At 43.1% G+C, this 20,206-nt stretch overlaps 1 protein-coding gene across 3 annotated transcripts in view; it reads right to left on the bottom strand.

The window, feature by feature from the left end:
* The window catches only part of RPAP1 (RNA polymerase II associated protein 1), a 41,728-nt gene extending 26,518 nt beyond the window's left edge, over positions 1–15,210 (bottom strand). The window contains exons 1-7 of one of the 3 annotated variants that reach the window (XM_084520064.1): positions 15,069–15,210; positions 10,762–10,979; positions 9,681–9,823; positions 9,024–9,116; positions 7,491–7,671; positions 5,944–6,120; positions 3,441–3,647 (exon numbers count right to left, since the gene is read on the bottom strand). In XM_084520064.1, the coding sequence (XP_084376190.1) occupies positions 3,441–3,647; positions 5,944–6,120; positions 7,491–7,671; positions 9,024–9,116; positions 9,681–9,823; positions 10,762–10,979; positions 15,069–15,184 (1,135 nt within the window). In that variant the 5' untranslated portion in view covers positions 15,185–15,210. Of the gene's footprint in view, positions 1–3,440; positions 3,648–5,943; positions 6,121–7,490; positions 7,672–9,023; positions 9,117–9,680; positions 9,824–10,761; positions 10,980–11,179; positions 11,305–15,068 lie in introns of those variants that run through there. The other 2 variants (XM_084520065.1, XM_084520066.1) reach the window with 2 other exon arrangements.
* Between the last annotated feature and the right edge of the window lie 4,996 nt (positions 15,211–20,206).

Genomic DNA, 20,206 nt, shown 5'->3' with positions numbered 1-20,206 from the left:
CAGCTCTACGTTCAGGTGGCTGCTGCTGACACATGGTGTCCCTCAGGGGTCTGTCCTGGGACTGGTGCTGTTTATTTTCTGTATGATACAGACAGTGGGATCGAGTGCACCCTCAGCAAGTGTGCAGACACCACCAAGCTGAGTGGTGCAGCTGACACAACAGAAGGAAGGGACGCCATCCAAAGGGACCTGGACAGGCTTGAGACAGGCTCACATGAACCTAATGAGGTTCAACGAGTCCAAGTGCAGGGTGCTGCACCTGGGTCAGGGCAATCCCAGCCAAGAGGACACACTGAGAGAACTCACCGAGAGCAGCCCTGCAGAGAAGGAGGAATGGTTTTAAGCTAGAAGAGGAGAGATCTAGATTAGATGTTAGAAAGAAATTTTTTACTTGGATGGTGGTGAGGCCCTGGCACAGGCTGCCCAGAGAAGCTGTGGGTGCCCCATCCCTGGAGGTGCTCAAGGCCAGGCTGGATGGGGCTTTGGGCAACCTGGTCTAGTGGGAGGTGTCCCTGCCCATGGCAGGGGGTTGGAACCAGGTCTGTAAGGTCCGTTCCAACCCAACCCATTCTGTGATTTTATTAAGGAATAGTAAGTCCAGCTGAGATGCTCTTCTTTCATCAGATCTTTCCCTGCTGATAACTGGCCCCAACCCAACCTTTTACTTCACACCAATTAGCAGATAAACTTTCAGGAAGGGCACTTATCATTTTTTAGGATGAAACTTCACCCTTATGATCAATGTGGTACTGAGTCAGGCAAGGAACCAAGCACAGTGTTATCTTCTCCAGCCAGAAAGCTGTTCCACAGAATTTCAGCCAAAGGCTCAGCACACATTTTAATTGAAGAGACGGAAAAAGCATCTGAAATGCAAGTAAGTGGAATGGTTGTGGGTGGTGGGTGCAAAATCAGAGGAAATAAAATCAACAGAAAAAAAAAATAAATCTATTGACATTTGTAATTCAATAAATTGTTTTCTCCTCCATTAATCACTAAATTGGATAATCATTCCATGATTAGCTAATCATTCTATGAATAGGATTACACATATTACCATCAGCCCTTAGCATTATGATCTTGTCAACAAGACAGATATATTCCAAGGCATCAGCAGATTGTTCAGCTACTGAGAAAATCCTTTGGAGAAACACAAGCTGACAGTCTGAATACAACATTTGTACTGAACTTTTTCAGAGTTGCATTAAATTAAGGGCTACCAAACAAATTCTTCCTTTTCTTGTTTGCTTTCTCTTTTGTCTTGATGCCAGGATTTGTTTTTTGATTTGATAAGATTACAAGTTGCTAGATAAAGGCCTCACTATCTTGTTTATTAGAAACAGTGGCCTTTTGTCTTATTAGAGAGGCAAGTCTGAGTTCTGAGCAATTAATTGTGTTCTTTTCTATTATCCTCCTCTTCCTGAGGAAACTCAGGATGACCATTTCTGCTGGGTTGTTCATGACATTTTTATGTCTCCTGTTAGCCAAGATAGGCTGCAGGCATAAATTCAGGTGCTAGAAAGGCTTCCCTTTGTTTTATAACGATGTTCCTGCTCGTGCTTTCTTTGTTATTTTGAATATCCCAAGAAAATTGTTTCTTCTTTCCTCTGCAGTCTTCCTTGGGAAGCAAAAGATACTGTCAGGACGCAATGCTCTGAACACCGAGCTATTCCCAAGAGCACCATCACAATTTTGTTCAGTCTTTACAGCTGAACAACCCACTCCTCTGATTGTTCCCAGGTGAGTAAAGGAATGTCACTTAAACAGGTGCTACTTGTGCACCCAACTGTTCTCAAAAAAGCATTAAGAGCAGTTCTTTTGATTAACATGGATTGGTGAAAAAGTAAAACTTGGGGAAAAACAGCAAAAGGACTGCTCAGTGAGGTGTTTTCTTCAATAAGAGGCTAATCATCTTCCCTTGTCTTGCACTTGTAAACACACTCATAGATTCATCCCCCTCATCAAGGAAATGGTAAACAGTTGTCTCTTGCAAACATCAAGCTGAAATCCAAGAGTGATTCAGAGACCTCCTTCATCAGTCCACATGTTGCACTGGGACACAAAGAATGCATCAGAAGCCAAAGATCAACATGAAAATGGGGAAAAAAGCGTGCTAATGAAGGAGAGATGTCTCTTTCATACATGCTACAAACAAAAGCATTCAGAATTATGAGAATGGGAGTCTAAAATCATGACAAAGAAATGACTAAAGAAAAAAAAAACCTGCAGTGAGGAAAGCAACAATAATAGCAGAAACATAAGGAGGAAAACTCTTTTGTCTGCCATGAGAATATAAGGGCTGCTTTAACTGCCTGGGATAAAGCAGCTTTCTTCTGATGCAAGCACAAAAATTGCAGAAGTAACACAGGCAGCATCAGTGCAAGCTTCCTTAACCTGCCTGGAACACAGGGACAAGCCAACACTTACAAGCAGGTAATTAAGCAAGAGGTAAAACTTTCCCCTAGTGGCCCATCAAAGACTCCTTACGTCATTTAGAAAGGGAAATAAGAGATGCGAACAACATGCAGAAATTCACAGGCAGGCAAGTTCAGGGGACCCAGTTCTGATCTGAGTGCACACACAGACTTAGGTCTCTTGCCAGTTTGAGGGCTAAAATAAAGATTTCCATCAGCAAACTTTCACATCTTCATTCTTTTTGACACACTACCACTCTCTTGCATCACCAAGATATACAAGATAAAAGAACCAATGGCAAAATTGAGTATTAAAATGTTCTGCCATTAAAGGCAACAGCTCTGTGCAATTCTTCCAAAAGAGCAGAACTCCCTACACCTTAATACCTCCTTCCACCTATGGCACACAAAGGAAAACTTGGAAATGACTTCGTGGGCTCTGTAATACAAGCCAAAGAGTGAGGCCACCAGGAGCAGTGTCACGATAAGACATTTGCATGCTGTATGAGCAATTTCACTGAGATTAGATTGTCATCTTCATGCTATCCTGTGAGCACATCAGTGATTCTTTTTAAAGAAATTTACCCAACAACCTTCTGTTCCCACCTAGTCCCAGTTAAAAGAAATTATTCAAGCAGCAGCTGAATCTATCATACTCTTCTGTTTCCCTGTTTACGTGACTGAACAGAAAAGCAATGACACTTACTGTTTAAAACACGTTTTACTTCCAAAGGAAGGTAAGAACAGAGATCTCAGAGCAAATTCCCAAAACAAAGCAAGATCTCCCACTGCATAGCTCACCACCTCCATTACATAGTGTATCATGCTTCTAATCTACAGACCTCAACTAGAAATGACAAGGATGCTCTTTCCTTAGCTCGAAAAAAAAAAACTCCTTAAATATCATGATAAATTTCTGATTTGACTAATTAACAAAGTGCCAAAGAACTCCAATCTGGATTGACGCAAACTCTATATAGACTTTACATTTACGTTTAGAACATTAACAACATGTACTTTGTTTCTTACCTGTCATTTCCATTTTCATATTTTCTTCCTTCCTTACAGATTCTTCCAGACCTGACTCCTGTACGGAAAGAGATGCTCCTACACCATGCTGAGGCACAGTCAGAGATTCCACAAACTCCTCCGGTCTGTTCTGTTCCTTTTTTAATTCGTTTTTCTGGCCTACATTAACACCACGTCGTGACTTTAAGAAAGCAACTAAACTGGGATCTGCAAGTATTGACAAAGAGAGAGACAGAGAAGTGATAGAAAGTCTCAAAATACTTGATAACGCCTATAGGTCTTGCTATTTATCTTAGTCTTTCCATTCCCATTCCACATATCCCCTTCTTCTGTGCCAGCTGTCATTTCTTTTCAAATTGAGGCACTTAACTGCTTTATGACCTCCTGAGCATGTAAACTGGGGACAACTCTCTGGTGAGGTGACACCAGAGAGAGAGATGATAAATGTTTTTCAAGGTAAAGCAGCAACAAAAAAAAAAAAATAAATCTGTTTATTCTCCTGACTTACAAACAAAACCAGAATTGTTTCTTTCCCCCTCACTGCTACTGAAAAAGGCACAGCCATACAAGACCATTCATTACAGAGAGAACTCTGGTCTGTGATTTATGGGAGGAAGCCAGGTCTGACAGTTTGCCTACCCTGTCTGTGAATTGTTCAGTTCTGAATGCTATGAGAGTACACAGAACAGACACCACAAAAAGAATTACCTGCTGTACTGAATTGCACTAGAACTGCAGTGCACAGTCTACATATTAAGTTAGGAGAAGGAGATCTTGTTCATTCTGAACTGATTCCACATTCTGAGACTTAATTATGGTCTAATAACATCCAGAAAACATAAGTGATCGTTCTCTTCATGCTTTGAAGAGGAATGCTTGGGAGGCAGGGGTGTTTTGAAGGACAGCTAAGATTCCTCTCTCAAACAAGAAAGCGTCAGGAGACTTTTATATGTTACTTTCAGATCTGCTACAGATATACCACATCGTTTTTGATGAAGTGCATTTTCTCACTCTGCAAGATGATTTTCCATCTAGAAGATGGTATTGGGATGTTTATGCCTGAGACAAATAGCAAGAGCCTGTGCACTACCTCCCTAAAACACACAGAGACACTTTGATAAACCATGTCAGGCATGTGTAAAGTAACAAGAATATATCTTCCATTGGTTATTTATTCCTTGGAGGACAAAGGACAAACAATTCAGTTCTCTGTACGCAAGAGAGGTCACCCCCCAAAAAAGGAACAACTGCTTCATCTCTTGAACAGTTTGAAGAGGATGCAGGGATCCATCCCACACTTGTGACTGCTGCATGCTCTTCTCATGAGGCAGTATAAACCTCCCTCAGTGAGGGAGAGGCATTCAGCCCCATCTCATTAAAGCATCCATATTTTTTTATTGAATGCAGGCAGAGCTCTCACTTTCCCACACTTTACTGTATGCAGCAATGAAGAGGCTATATTCCCTATTTCATAGAAACATTAATCAAAAGTCACCAATTATATAAATCTGTGCACAATATGGAAAAAAAAAAAAAAAAAAAAAAACTATTTCTGCACACAGTATCCATAGGTAAAAACAAACTAGTGACAACTGTAAGAGTTTGAAGACCCTACCCATCCTCACAATCCACCCCATGCAGTCTCATTTACTTCATGCTTAAGAGGTGAATTCTGAAACTGGTCAGCAATAAACACCCACAAATTATTCTTCCTCCATATTCAGCAGTCAAAGTCTCCTGAATCCACATGTCTGTACCTGTCCAGTTCCCAAGCTCATTCGCAAGCAGGCAACTTAGTTTAGGAGTTGCTTCATTGTGCATGATTTCCTGGGCACAGATATTTTCAGAATACCAAAATAACCCCCAGTATACTTCAGGCCTCAAAGACTGAAAGATTTATAACTTCAACCCATAGGGTACATAAATACATATGTGGTTTAAAAAAAAAAATAATTACTTGTTGAAAAATACTTAACATATACCCTATCCTTTTTTAAATCCTGAAGTGTTTGCTTCACTAATACCCTGACAGGCTGAGTGGTGGGTGCAAGGAGCAAAGGCAACAAATCAGTCACAATAAGAATGTGTACGAACAAGGTATTTTTCATACACATGCTGTTGTTACAAACAGTGAAGTTAGAAAAGCAAGATTCTGTCACCTTTTTTATAGGCATCACAGAATTACATTTTAGGACCCCAGTACATGTACATGTAACCGGGTATCAGGTGTACAAAGTACACAGCAATCCCACAGCAAAGGGGAAAGAAGAGGGTGTTAGTGTAAGCCCCCTCTCACTGAAGAATAAGCACTCTTAAAGCTCCTTCACACTTGATTCTTACTCATAAGCTACTGACATGACACAGAAGTTAAACTACCCCCATGTGCAATGACTGGTGATCCTGAGCTCCCATCTTTGATCTGCATATTTGTTGAGACTTCGAGAGACCTACAACTTCAGTAAACTTCCATGCCTTGAGGGAATTCACCCTGGGAAGCACATACCCAGCTGAGCCAGAAGCTTTTCCTGTTCCTGCAGGATCTCTTCCTGGGACATGGACTGCAGCTTCTCCAAGTTCTCTTTGTGAATAGCCTGAGCTTCCTGCTCACTCTTTTGGCTTCCAAGACCCTCTCCCGTTATGATACAAGGCCGCTGAGTGGTGAAAAAGTCATCAGCTTTATCTAAAAGATCCAGCAAAGAAAGCAGTTAGTGATTTAAGTCTCTGGCATTATAAGTTCATTTAAATTTTGTCATTACCAAGCAGAATCCACATACACCTGTTTTTTTTGTTTGTTTGTTTTTAAAGAAACCTTGGTAGCCAAGTTAAAACAGGAGGAAAGTTTAATTTATCTTGAAACAAAATATTTGGGCTTTCAGGTTTTTGTCCCACGTGACAACAAAACACCACTTCTGCCTTGTTTCATTAGGAGTTGGGGAGGGACAAGAGAGAATTAATTTAGTTTCTGTAAAGCAAAGCAACAAAAGGTGAACTTGAGCATAATGTTTATTATAAGAAATGGAGCTACTCCGCTTCTCCTCTTGCTTCTAGCAACCCTCTCACAGAAACCCTTCCCCGGCAATCTTATAGAAGCTAAGCCATTTCCTGATCTCTCTGTTGTGTTACTACATTTATAAGTGTTCTCCTGCTTCAAGGGGATCACAGCCATGGGGCTGCTGTTTCCCTTTGGTATTTCTCAGACAGAAGAACACTGGCACAATTGTAACAGGGTATACAGCAAACAGCAATTGACCTGGGTGGTGGATTAGTGCAAACACCGCACAGCATGCTGAAGGTTTTCTTACCAATTATTTGACAGGATCCTTAGCCAAATGGTGAGAACCTTTACATGACATCTAGCATCCATTCCAACGTGAAAAAGAGGATGTCAGGGAAAAACCCAGACATATGGTAATCCTGTGCAGAGGGGACTGCTCAAGATACACACGTGCACGCGCACACAGAAGCCTGGAGCTGCAGGTACCACCTGAATTGGTTTCCTCTTTCCTTGTCACATTGCTGTCAGACAAATAACTGCTGGAGGTGGCACTGACTCATCAGCGCTGCCTCACAACACTCCTTATAAAGCAAAGCCACAGTCTCATGGCAGAGCATCCAGGGATGGAAGACTGAGCTTTCTACTTCCAGGTAGTAGCAATGGGAACCTTTCTCAGGGGTCCTGAACCATCATGGTGCACAAGATGGACCCTTCTCCAAAAATTGCAAAAACTACTGATGAACTAATAAATGCTATACATGTGACAGACAGATAAGAAAAGGAGGGCAAGAACCTTGAAAAATAAAACTATTTGGCCTTGTGTAAAAACAGAAAAGAAAATTAGTGTGAAAGCTGACCCAATTTTTAGAACGTTAATTTGGGTCTCTGACCATTTCAAATCCTTGCCATGCCACAGACATTCCAAGTGACTTTGCAATGTCTGAACTAAGGACAATAACGTTTCCCTAATTTAAAGATAATAATATCATAAAACCAGTGCACCTTAAGGCTATATAAATATAGTAGACCGGATAAGCAGAACCTTTTCCACTTACCATCCCTGTTGCCAGGGCGAGGTGCCTCTTCTGTTGATCGCTCAGGATCCAGGGCATCCCGAGGAGCTGATCTTACTTGCACGCACTCAGCAGCAGAGGGAGCTGTTGCTTCCTTTTCAGCAGCCCTTCTTGCTGCCATCTTTTGTGCAAAGATGCTTTTTCTTCCAGATCCCACCTTCACCTGCAAACAAGGAAGCCATGTGTCACCATCTCAGACTCCCCCGCACACCTGGCACTAAAAAAATATGTAAATCTGATCCTAAAGACACCCTCGGATCAGACTTTGGGACACGACACAGGAGAAGCTGCTGGCAGCCACCTGCCCTTTTCTGTGCGTGTGCTGTTCCGTTTTTTAGCATACAATTTAATGCTAGGACAGAGAGACAAAACACCTGAATGTTTTTTCTACCTAGGGAGAGAAGATGATTAATTATAACTCAGACCAGGCAAGTACACCTAAAATATCACCAGACATAACAGTTCCAGCTTTCCTGCTGCTTGGAAACCCTGCATAGCTGAATACTTTGCATTTCTGAGGATAAATGGGGCTGTACTGTGCTCACCACATGCTTGGAACAGGCTTCTTATAAGGTGATTAGAGAGCAGCAGGGTGAAGAGATTTACACAGTAAGAAGTGGGCAAGTGGTGCTAAAATAATCCTGACTAAATTACTGTTCTGCCTGCCTAGGCGATGGAAGGGCAAGGCTCTGAACAGCTTTTGATACACGGGAAATCCAAAGAAGACTAAGAAAAAAAAAACACAAAACAACAAAAAAACCTCTTGCATGTCCCCAGTCCAGAGAAGGAGCTTAAAAGGCAATCTTAACATTTAGTAGCTACTGTGTACTCCTGCATCAGGTAAATAGAACTGGTAGGTTTAAAAATTACTACTTCCTCTCAAGAGAGCTGTCCTTCAAAATCAACCCTCTCTTCAAAGCAACCATAGCTATCAATCGCATTCCATTTCCCAGTATCTGACACTTACTCAGCTAGCAGCTCTTGCTACTACAACAACTACTCTGATGATAGCAGCCGTGGCTTCCAGCTTTACAGTCTCAGAACAAATTTTATGTCAAAATCTAAGAAGCTGCAAAAGATAATCTGAGCAACCGCATTCAAATGTCATTCCAGGAAGAATCAGGGGCAACTTAAGTACAGACTTACACAAACCTGATGGGCAAATTCACAGAAACTGTTTCTCAAAAAAAGCAAGGCAGAACACACTGTCTTACAACAGGGCAGATTTGATCCTTCTCTCTAAAGTTAGCTGAAGGGGATTGCCTTTTCCTAAACTGAAAGAATTCCAGTGTTATTTAATTGCAGGGTATGGACTGCCTGTTTGATGGCAGTTTGGTAGGAGAATTTTCTCCTGTACCAAGAAGGCAATGCCAGAACGATGCTGAGCCAACTCCTTATCTCCAGCATGCAAAGTCACTTATTTGGAGCCCTACCAGTCACCAGGCACTGCACTTTGTTGTGGAGAAGACTTAATAGTTAATGAAGGTAGCAGAGAACAGTTGGTCCCACTCTTACCTCACTTTTTATCTCAGAACGGTGAAATGTCCTGGGAAATGGGTCTCCAGTAGGCACTGGCATGGTCACTTCTACTGCACTCGTGTCTCGCTCCTGCAGCAAAAAAAAATCCAGTGCTGTAGAAACCAGAAGAACAGCCCCACATGTTTATGCTGTTTAGCTAAGAGTGGCCTAAACTCTCAGCTCTGCAGCTCACAAGCTTTCTGTTACGTAGCTGTCAGGCTCAGAACACCTTGTGCTTACTTGAAGCCAAGGTGAGGCTATCTTCCAACAGGCTGTGTTACCACGCTCCACAAACCACCCGAAGATTCAGATGTAGGGAAACCTGGGCCAATGCAGAGCAGTAAGAACATCCCCTTCAGAGAATCCAGAACTTCACCCAAATCTACACTAGAGCACAAGCCTGTACGCATGCAGCATGATCTGTAGGCACTCTGGACTGAACAGCAGATTTAAACCCATGTTTAGCTGACAGCAAAAATATACCCAAAGAGGTTTTTTTTCCCCCAGGATGCTTCAGGACATTGGTCTACGCTGCTACAACTGCTTCATTACACTGCAGAAATAAAAAGCAGCAACAGAACCCTTCATCCCTGTGCAGTGCACAGTTCATAGCACTCAAAAACCACTGGACTATCAGGTGAAGGCTAGACATACAATGATTTTGCTGAAGACTGCTGTAATGTGTCGATCATGACTCTCAAGTCTTTCCTCTGGATCTTCATCCTCAAAGTGGACAGAGGCACTTTTGGACTTTTTCGGAGGACCAGGAGTTAGAGCTGGGAGAATATCGGGAAAATCTGTGGAGAGGAAATAAAAAAAACAGACAGATTACTCATGTATAACTACTACACAATAGGTATCAAACCAAACTCTCCCTAATAGCACCCATTATTGCTATGATGAGAAACAAACCAGATGAGGAAGCAGTAAGACAATTAAGAACCCTCCGTCTCTGACTTGCACTGGATAATGGAGAGCAACATGCTTAAGAATTTTATTATTTATGTATTGGCATCAAAGTTTTTTCAAAGAGGTGCATAAGCAGAAAAGGGTAATGAGGCCTGACTGCAAATCTTAAGGGAAGAAAGAAGGCTGTACAGAAACAACTGGTGTCCTTGCAGGTTGTGTTCAGGCACAGAAAAGCACAGTTCCACTTCCAGCTCCAACAGTGAGTGATTAGTATGATCACAAGCTAGCCAGTCAAGGCCTTCTTTTCACTCAAAACTGGGATCGCATTTCTTACCTAGAAGCAAGCTCTGAAAGATTTAAATTGTTGCTTTTAAGAAAGCACCTTGAGCTTCTGAGACTATAAGTGCATGAGAAGTGTTACTACTGGTGGAGGAAAACAAAACCACAAGAAGAAAGTTTATCAAAAGAGATCTGCCGGCTGAAGTTTGGAACTGCTAGCAGAGCTAAATCTCAGAGACAGTGAGAAGAGGGCCTGGATAGATGGCAAAGTAAGCACCCAGAGTCCAATGAATACACATCTCATTGCAAGAGGTATTTTCTGTGATTGGCAAGGTACCACAGACAGCTGATAAATGTGGATGAAGACAGTGTGTTGGAAAGGTGTTTCTACTGCACATAGTAATGTTGGACAAGTGCATTTTCAAACAAGGCCAAGAACAAATACTACAATGGGGATACATGCAGGAAAACAACAGCAAGTTCAAAGGGAAGAACTGAAAGCCAGAGAGAAGCCAAGCAATTCAGGGAGCCCCACAAGGGAAATTACCATCCAGCATCACCACATCCTTGCTGTCCTGCAGCGGGGGTCTCTCAGCATCTGTGCTCCCTTCCTCTCCCTTTCTCTTGTCTGCTTTCTTCACAATCTTCACTGCAGGTGAAGCTCTGGCTGCCAGGAACTGGTTTTGGAAGTGTATCAGGTCTGCCTCGGACTCGCCAGGCTTTGGTCTTGACAACATCCTGCCTTCTTGCTCCTGCAGGCCGGCCCTGTGTGGTGTTCACATGGAAGACGTGGAAAACGGGTTAGAGGACTGGTGTTCCTGGGGAAAGCACGAGGGCAGCAAGCAAAAATTACACATTTCTGTCCTGCTCTGTTGTTTCTGTACAAACTGCAGCTCTTCAGGATCTACTTCAGGATCACCCCAGGATACAACTAGTTGTACCAGAGTCCCAGACAAACCGCTCACCTTGTTCTTCACTGCCAAACACCGTGCCACTAGGCAAGCCAACACCTGCTCTAGCATCCAGCTGGGAGCAGAATGGCATCCATCCAGCACAGAACTGGCCAACAAGTGTATCACTGCCAGAATGCCAGCCACACGGCCTTGGATTTGCAAAGCCACAGAAGTACCTGTGCCAAGGCAGTAGGGCAGTATCAGCAAACAAGAACGTCAGAGGGGGAGGGACATGCACACCTCCTGCCTCCACCATACCGTCTTCTCAAGATCCTGCCACCAGCATCTGTCAGGATGCAAGACTCCGTCCATGTAGATTTTGGACAATACACTCACTGCTATCACTCCCTTTCTCTAATCTCCCAACAGAAGAAAAAAAAAGGTTTTCCTCTTTATCTCACCCTTCTTCTTCAGTTCTCTGTTTCACTGTCCTTTTACTGGCACAATTTATGCTATTCCCAAGCATTTTCATTCACTGCTCAGACCAGTTTTCAGATGAGAGATGGGTGGTATTTATAAACACTTGTATCTCAGTCTATATCAGAGCTTACATGGAAAGAAACTCTTCCACCTCCCATCTACTGGCCATGAAAATACTTGCAAATACTACACCTCTCATTCCCACAGCCTGGGACCATCAATCTACTTCTCCCAGGCAGCGAGGGTTTGCAAATACCTAACACTTGAATTGAATTGCTGATCGGAACTAGTGCTGCAGACTTGACACCCTCCCATACCCAGAATTTTTAAATGTTTTGTACACATTTGATCTCTTCTACTTCTAACAGATGATCAGGACTCAATGATAATTTACTTTGAAGCTGGAAAGGGATGTAGATGTGGATTTTTAAAGCTTTGTTCATCTCCCATATGGACAGGCTGTATGCACTAGAAAATGCAAAGCTTTGAAGTGAATCTGTCAATTTCTGACCAAAACAAAGTTCAACCCCAGTGCAGACACAGCCTGCCTTGAAACCAATGTTTTGTTTGTCTTACTCTGTTACCACCCTTTTCTGTGAAGTACGTGGGCAGATACCTTGCGGGAAGGATGCTAGAAGACACAAGAATTACACAAGTATTACCTCATGCAGTATTTATGGCCTACACTTGGAATATTTCTACCATTTTTAACGATCTCATTCTTGACCAATGCCAATTAGATATGATGCTGCTTGCTCCATCATCTCTAAATGAAGAAGAGGCACAGGCAGTTTCACAGTTTTGTGTTGCTCTTTGGTTTTGGTGATTTTCTCTCTTTTTTTTTTTTTTTTTTTTTAAATCAAGACCTTCATGTAAAAACAACAGCCAGACCAGATCAGCTGAAATACTTCTTCCTGCCCCTGCTTTTGTGCAAAAATTGGACTAAAACCATTCAGATTTAAGAGCTTTGTGCGCCAATACAAAGTGGATTTTCAGAGGTTTTGAGTTTGCAGGGACTACATTCACTGCAGCACTCAGTAATGAGGAAACAGGCCTCTTCATCTGATGCCAGCATCACGAGTTAGTTGCCGATTTCAGACATCTCAACACGCTGGTCTTAATGAAAGCTGTCAGCTCAAGAGTCCCAGAACAACAACTTCCATTTACACCAAGCCTACACATGGCATAGGCAGCAGCAAGGGGAGCTTCCTCGTACCCTCTGAACCATAAAACCCTCCCAACAGAGGGAAAAGATGCCCAGCCTCTCTGCCAGACAGCATCAAGGATGTCTGCTGAACACGGCCACCACTGGGGGCAACTTCCCAGCATGAAAGTAGGGGAGGGGAGCACACTGCTACCTTGCCTCACACACCTGGGATGTCACTGTGGCTCTGACTGATGCTGAGCAGGCAGAAACGCTCCCAGTTCCCCTCCAATTGCACAGCAAAAATTGCAGCTCCTGCAGACGGCTCCTTTTTTGTGCACTGCTAGCATACGCACGCCTACTTGCGGTTTATTTATGGACCTTTCTGCCTCAACAGGGGCTCCAGTAGTCATACCTCAGTAGATAGGTCCCCCTTTCACATGCATAAGCAGCATCGCATGCATCAAAAGCCAAGTGTTTCATGCCCTGTCATCATGGGCTTCAAAGCCTGAGCGAGGGTGATGCTAGGATTAGCAGACACAAAACGCCTGGTTCTAAGCAAAGCGTGCTGCTAATCTTTCCACACTAAGCCCCTTCCACACACACCATTGTCTGAGTCTCTGCATATCACTTACGTTATTCAAGAATATATGGGGCCTTGAGGCTGCCTTTAATTGCCTGGAGAATTGTCAGGCAGAAGCAGCCAACTTTGCAGTCACTGTCTAAAGAGATGGGACAGAAACGTGTCAGGAACCATTTCCTCAAAGTCAGTCCTTCCTCCATATGGATATGAAAGACACCCAAACAGTTACAGGGTGGTAATACGGAGGTGGGGCATTAGTCTGGTGTGAAAAATAGATAAAAGACTTCAATGTGTTCTTTCTGTTTTCTGAGTCTAGAAATTTAATACAACCAAGGCCTTTGACTTGGTCCTTCTGCAGTCTAATGGGCAAGAAGTTGTTTAAATACACATGGTACTTGCAGACAGACTGAGGTAAAAATAATTTACTTTGAAACAGTACCTCTTTCCATGCCTTCTGGAGGCTATCTAGGCACTTTAGCAACACTCACCTGGCCATCACAAAGATCAATTCTCATCCATCAGCACCCAGAAAAAACATGTAAGAAAAATAACTAACTGTACTGATCATCAGCACTGCCACCAGCACCACACAGCCTGATTATCTGCAGTCTCACAACCTGCAATTTAAAAGCTACCTGCTCAGAAGCTGTCTGTCTACAGGGACCACCACCTAGCCAACACGCAGCCTGCTGGGGACACCTTGTCCTAGGGATCAGAAACACAGTGAAAGGCCCATAAGCACCTATACGCACCACAACACTGTGATTGTTATGCAGATATGGGATCATCTGCTGGTGTATCCTCTGTCTGGACTAAGAATCTCAATAAATATCTTTCTGTTATGCTTTGGACTCATGGATATGGACCGTGGATACGGTTGCTTGAAAAGCCTGTCAGCGCTGCAGCTAGTTTAACAAACGTGGTCGGGACCAATGGGTGAAGTTGGAGTAAAAAAAGGTGCAAAAGGACAGACGGCGATGAAGTCTCTGAGTGCTTCAAGTGCAAAGACACGTTTTTGGATTACCCAACTTCAGCTCAAGTGTCACCCTGAGGAGGAAGGCTGGTTAGGGCAGTAGGGGCCTCCAGTCACAGCCTAACACATCACTGGTGTATCACAGAGGGTGGCACTTATGTTACAGACACACTGAGGTTTGCAATACTCCTGCAACACTCCCCTGAAGCAGCCCTTGAGCTCCGGAGGCACGTGTTACTCCTCCCTGCCACCTCCCCTACCGAACACAGAACAGTACCCAAATCAAGTGCAGTTTTGTACGAGCAACACACCACGCTCCTGCCCAAGATGTGTAGTTGCCACCGGGCTACAGAAGACCACACTCGGTGCAATCCCCTGTCACAGCGACTTTTATTCTGCTCTAGACCACCTGCATTTACTTGGCGTTGTTTCTCCTGCAGCAGCAGAGGCCCGCAGAGCCACAAAGCCGCACACCAGCCGCGAACTGGGCACGGGCTGGCCCTGAAGGCCCTTTCCAACCTTAATAACTTTCTGCGCCTGTGATTTTACGGCTCTACAGGCCGCAGGGCTGCGTACAAACAAGAAACCGCCTCAGGCTCCGAACAGATTCTGCAAGTTACCAGCATTTCACCCCCGTCCTCAAGTCTACAGCGTTATATTGGTTTATTAAAGCTGCCGAGTTTGAAATAAAAGAGAAAAGAGCGCCCAAGGGCCGCAGGCAGCGCCTCCCGGGCCGGCCGGTAACGCGCGGGGCCCCGCACCCGGCCCCACCACCACTCACCTGCGCTCGGCCCGCACCGCTCGCCGCCAGCACTTCCGCTCCGCCCTGCAGCGGCTACTTCCGCCCGGTAGCGCTACTTCCGCCCGCACTTCTCCTCCACGGGGGGGCGGCGCCATTTTGCCTCCCCTCAGTGCCCGGCCTTGGGGGTCTCACGCGCACCTTGCCCTGCTCGGTGATGAGCTCAAATCTTTCCCCCAAATCTTTCTTAGGTTGCACAGCACAAATGCGCGCTCCCCCAGGTGTAAATATAGGGCAGCACCTCATAATAGTAACATATGCCTGCCAGTATTAAAACACATTTATGTAAATCTCTGATCTGTCCATTCTCTTTATTAGAGGTTGTTGGTGTGCCTGAGACTATAGGTACTTCAGGAGGACGGATATATAAAGCTACATGAACAGAGCTATAATTTATTATTCATGCCTAATTATTCATGTATTATTCACATACACCAAGCTTTATTAAAGAATTCTGGAAAGCAGTCGTAACTTGCAGAAGCATTTATTTTAATAGTGGTCATTAGTTTTAGTGCTTAATCAACTTTGAGCTTTATTTTTATTTTTTTTTACCAGAGGTGAACTCAGTGGGCATGAGTAGGGATGCAGGTTGCAGCTCTTGGGCCAGGTGGTCCCCCTGTTTGAGAAGGACTCACCACAAGTGCCGCAATACCATAAGGAATGCAGTGCGTTCCTATCTGCTGGATCTCATTAGGCTTTTTATTCCTTCAGAAAACTATGCTACTGGCAAAATTGCAGTCAGATTCAAGTTTGACACTTAATTCTCTATAGAAATTAAGATAAACCCTTACCCTGACAACAGTGTCTCAACAATGTCTGTGAACCAGTTGTGATTAACTTGTACAAAATGGAACTTCTCAGTGAAAATACTGGGCAGAAAACATCTCCCTCAGCTGTCATCTGATGCTTTGTGCTATTCCTGAGATAGTAAGGTTGAAGATTGCGTTGCTTTAGATCATTAAATACTTCTTAAAGCAGAAACCAGCAAAATCATTTGAAGATGACCAACTAAGTAGCCAAGAGTGAGCCCAATTCTAGGCTTGTGGGTGGACAGTTTTCTACCTGGTTCTGGCACAGGTGTTTGAGCAGTTACCACTATTATGTCTGTGCTTATAGGTGACCCTAGCAGGAGGAATAAAATTACATTTGGAGATTCTCAGAAGAGAGCCTTAAGAGTGTTTGGAGTGCCTCCCTGGTGCTGCCATGCCAGACTGCGGTTCATCAGCTGGCAGAGCTCATCTTTGCACTCCTTAAAGGAACTGGAATCAAAGTCAAACCTAGTTCAATAATAGCAGTGACTGTTTAGAAATGTAAGGTCCAATTCTCCATTCCACTGAAATCAGCTGTTAGCCCTACCCCCACCATCTGTCATTTAATTTTGTCATTCACAGATTCTGCTGGTTTGGGATGCAAGAAACACTTTGAAATAACTGTTCAGGTTTCTTGCAGTTAAGCCTCGAGAGCACCATTTTCTAGTCCCTTCTCCATGGAACCATCTGACACTGCTCTTGGCAACAGGAGTCCGTGGCTACCGCAAGAATGGCACCTGGAAGCAAGAAGTTTAATGTTCTATTTGGTGCCTTGTTGGCTTCTGCGCATTTTTGTGCTTGTGGGTCTGTTAAGGTTGTGTAGAGCTGCTTTAAAACCTATTGAAATCAATGGATTATGTCTCTGCCTGAGGCAAAAGGTGGAATTTGGATTTTAGTTTATTGTGCTGTTCATCTTTAGACCAGACAAGAGAGCATTGATTTTACAGAAGGATTTGGCAGATACATTGGTAGGAGTAGACCTTTTTCACTCTGAGGCTTTGCTGGCGCTAAACTTCTGAACAATTTGCCAGGACATTTGGGTTCTGTTACCTGGATAATAAGGCAGAAAAGCTTTAGCACTGGTTGCATTGGAATGTATTTCAGTTAAGTGTTGAGACTGTTTTAATTGTCTGACAACTGCTCATGAAGTTGACTTGTTCTGAATTCAGAGAATTTAATAACTATTTGTAAAATCACTTTGACCTTACCGACATTGTTAGTATAGAAATGAAGTAAATGAATTACTATACATCCAATTAAAAAAAATATATACCCTAAAGGTGTTACAGGATATTTGGTCCTATTTATCTTATACTGAATCAATTCAGCAAACTAGATAGCCTGAGACACGAAAGGGCATGTATGAGCTACAGTTCTTAGGGGTGATCCGCTTGTCATCTTTTTGTCTTAAGCCCAGGAAACATGTATATGATATACATAACCAGTTGCTAGCAGAATTTTGCTTTGCCTTAGTAGTTCTCTGATGATGATGATGATGATAATAATAATAATAATAATAAACATGTTAACTTTGTCTCTTGCTTTCTTCTGAAGTAAGCCTGCACCTTTCTGTAATACTTCTCATGTTAATGATCTGCACTGAACTTAAGAAAGCTAGCAAGTGTTATCTGAGTTATATCTAATCTGAAACTAATCTGATGGCAAACAAGCGTAACTGGTCAATATCCACAGATGGTAATCCTATCCTGAGAGCAGTGTGGCATTTAAACTGAGCAGCCATAAGCATTTTTCCTCCCTGATTTCTCTCACACTGGCTGCACAAGTTCTACAGCCACACATGGTGATTCTTAGCAATGCATATGAAGCGAACAAATAATCTTTTTTTTTTTTTTTTTTTTTTTTTGACAGAAAGATATAAAAATATGCTCAAAATGTTTTTTATTTTAATTACTGCAAGACAGGAATACTTCCTGTCAACACTCCTGGAGTTTTATGTATCTTTTCTTCATTCTATTAATTATTTACCTTTTGTTTTAATAATACAGCTAAGGACACTATATATAGCTGATGCTCTATCAATAAATCATGCTTGTGCGTCTTCATATTTATCCTATAAATTATAAGTATCTACACACTTGCGGGGATCTGCTGAGCTCTTCTGGCAAGGAAATTCCCACCAGAGCATCTATAAGAGTCATTGGAGGTGAACTCAAATAATTCCTCACTTAAGGAGAGCCGTTTTATGATATTTTAAAAGCTCATCAGTCTTGTCACAGGCCCTGATGTTCTCCCTCACCCCCTTCTTCTTGCTTGCCACAAGCACCACTTTCTGGTGGATGTTTTTGATCTTCCAAAGCAGAGAAGCATAAGAGCCTACAACCAAATGCTTTCTCACTAGACTGTAAAATCCAGAGGATCAGAACAACAAAGACAATATGGCAGTGGCCTTAGTGGGATTAGAAGGTAAATCTGTAAATGCAACAATATTATCTGTGTTGCAGAGATGGAAAATATTTGGATGAGTTGCCTAAGAAGGAAATGGCCACGGAGACAGATAATCCTAGAGTTTTGTTTCCAGAAGACAAAAACCGAAGTCAATAACAGAGTAGGTAAAGAGCAGGGTGGTGAGAAGTACACAGGTTTGCTGGGGAATAGAGAACTGGTAATAATACGGGATAGGTCCAAGATACAAGTCCTTACGCATGTTCTTTGTAAAAAGGAGTTGAGACTGGTAGAACAAAGTGTTCCGTGGCACGTTGTCACCTGAGCTATAGGTTCAAATCTGCAAGGATTGGGCCTTGAACTTGAAAGGAACGGTAATATATCATGCCTCAAAGGAGTAGTTGCACTGCACATTGACACCAATCTCTGCAGGAATCCGGTTGGAAGAGAAAAAGCCTGAACCAGAAGGCAGGGAAGTACACACAGCGGTGTCACACAAAGCACAGCAGGAGTCCCTGTGGTATTGAAAAAAATACACGTGTTCTTGAAGAAATGTGCATGCGCAAGAGCAGAACCAGATTGTGAGTAATCAATGGCAGCTTTCTCGCTGGTGGGAGAACAGGGTAGGCAAACAGAGATGGAGCATAAGTCTGAATGTCCTGAGAGGTCCATCTGCAGAGCTTTGGCTTTTTCTGCAGCTCTCTAGCCAACTTTTGGGTTAAACCCTGGGATTCTGTGAGAAAAACACTTCAGGCTGCTGTGGATTCCTAGGACTAGGTAAAGCAGGAATATTTTAAATCAGACCTCTACTCACTCACCAATAAAAAGCACAGATCCATAATCAATGTAAATTGATTTAACCATGTAGTGAGGGGGAGAGGTTGCATGTTTTAAAAGCCCAAAACAACAGAGTATTTACTCATCTCTAGCAGTGCATCTGCCAAACATTATGTTGGTTCTTGACAGTTAGCATGGGATTTCCTCTTGGTTGTTTGTTTTATCAATTGTTTCTATAGAAATGCCATTTTTATCAGACTAGATGAAAATATCCTGAAATAAAACACATCTTCAGCAAATAACGATATTTCTTGCTCAGTCTGTATAATGTATGCCTATCACACTGGGACTTCCTCACCGCATTACAACATCAAAATAAAATCCTTCTAAAAGAGAAATGACATACAGCTGAGACTCCAGAGGGCAGGCTGCTGTGGAAATTAGAAGGGGCAGTCAAGCAAATGCGTTTCTCAAGTCAGGTCTTTCAAACGCTGCATCTGAAGAGTATTGCAGGTGAAAATCACTGTTTGCACAGATGGTGAATGCATCATCAATGACATTCACTGGTTCACAGAAGGCTTAAATGGAAATAGTCTCTGAGCTGACCCTGCCTGGCAATGCTCTCTGCCCCTAATATCACCAAGGGAAGCAGCATTTCTGAACTTCAGCTTCCCTGGGCTGAGGACAGTGTCTCTGATGGCTACTGCTGCTGGATCTGTCTGCCAAAATTTGAGCAATGTAGTGGATGCAATCAAGTCTACTGTCATAGATTTTAAAGGAAGCCTGTCAAAGTGCCTAAGCCTCATATTTCACACAATTTAAGACAGTTTAAAGCACTGGCTGTGCTCAGATGATTATCCTCTGTGGCAAATCTCCTGGAGAACTGGCTGTTTTGTTGGCAGTTTAGGATTTGTTCCTTTCTTCAGATTATTTCCTGATGTATCTTGTGGAAAATCTTATCCTTCTGCATCCCAGCAGGATGAGAGTGATGCATGCATGCTTCATCCAGATCCCACCTGTACCAGCAGAATGTGCACCAAAAGGAGTGCCCAGGGAGGCTCACTTTCCCCAAAATCCAGCTCTGGCACCTTGGGAACAGGAAAGGTGGCCTTTGCTATGCTCTCAGTTTGG

The sequence above is a fragment of the Aythya ferina genome (assembly GCF_964211825.1).
Source record: "Aythya ferina genome assembly, chromosome: 5".
NCBI lineage: Eukaryota > Metazoa > Chordata > Aves > Anseriformes > Anatidae > Aythya > Aythya ferina.
The sequence above is the reverse complement of the archived record's forward strand: the minus strand, read 5'-3'. Positions and strand labels throughout refer to the sequence as shown.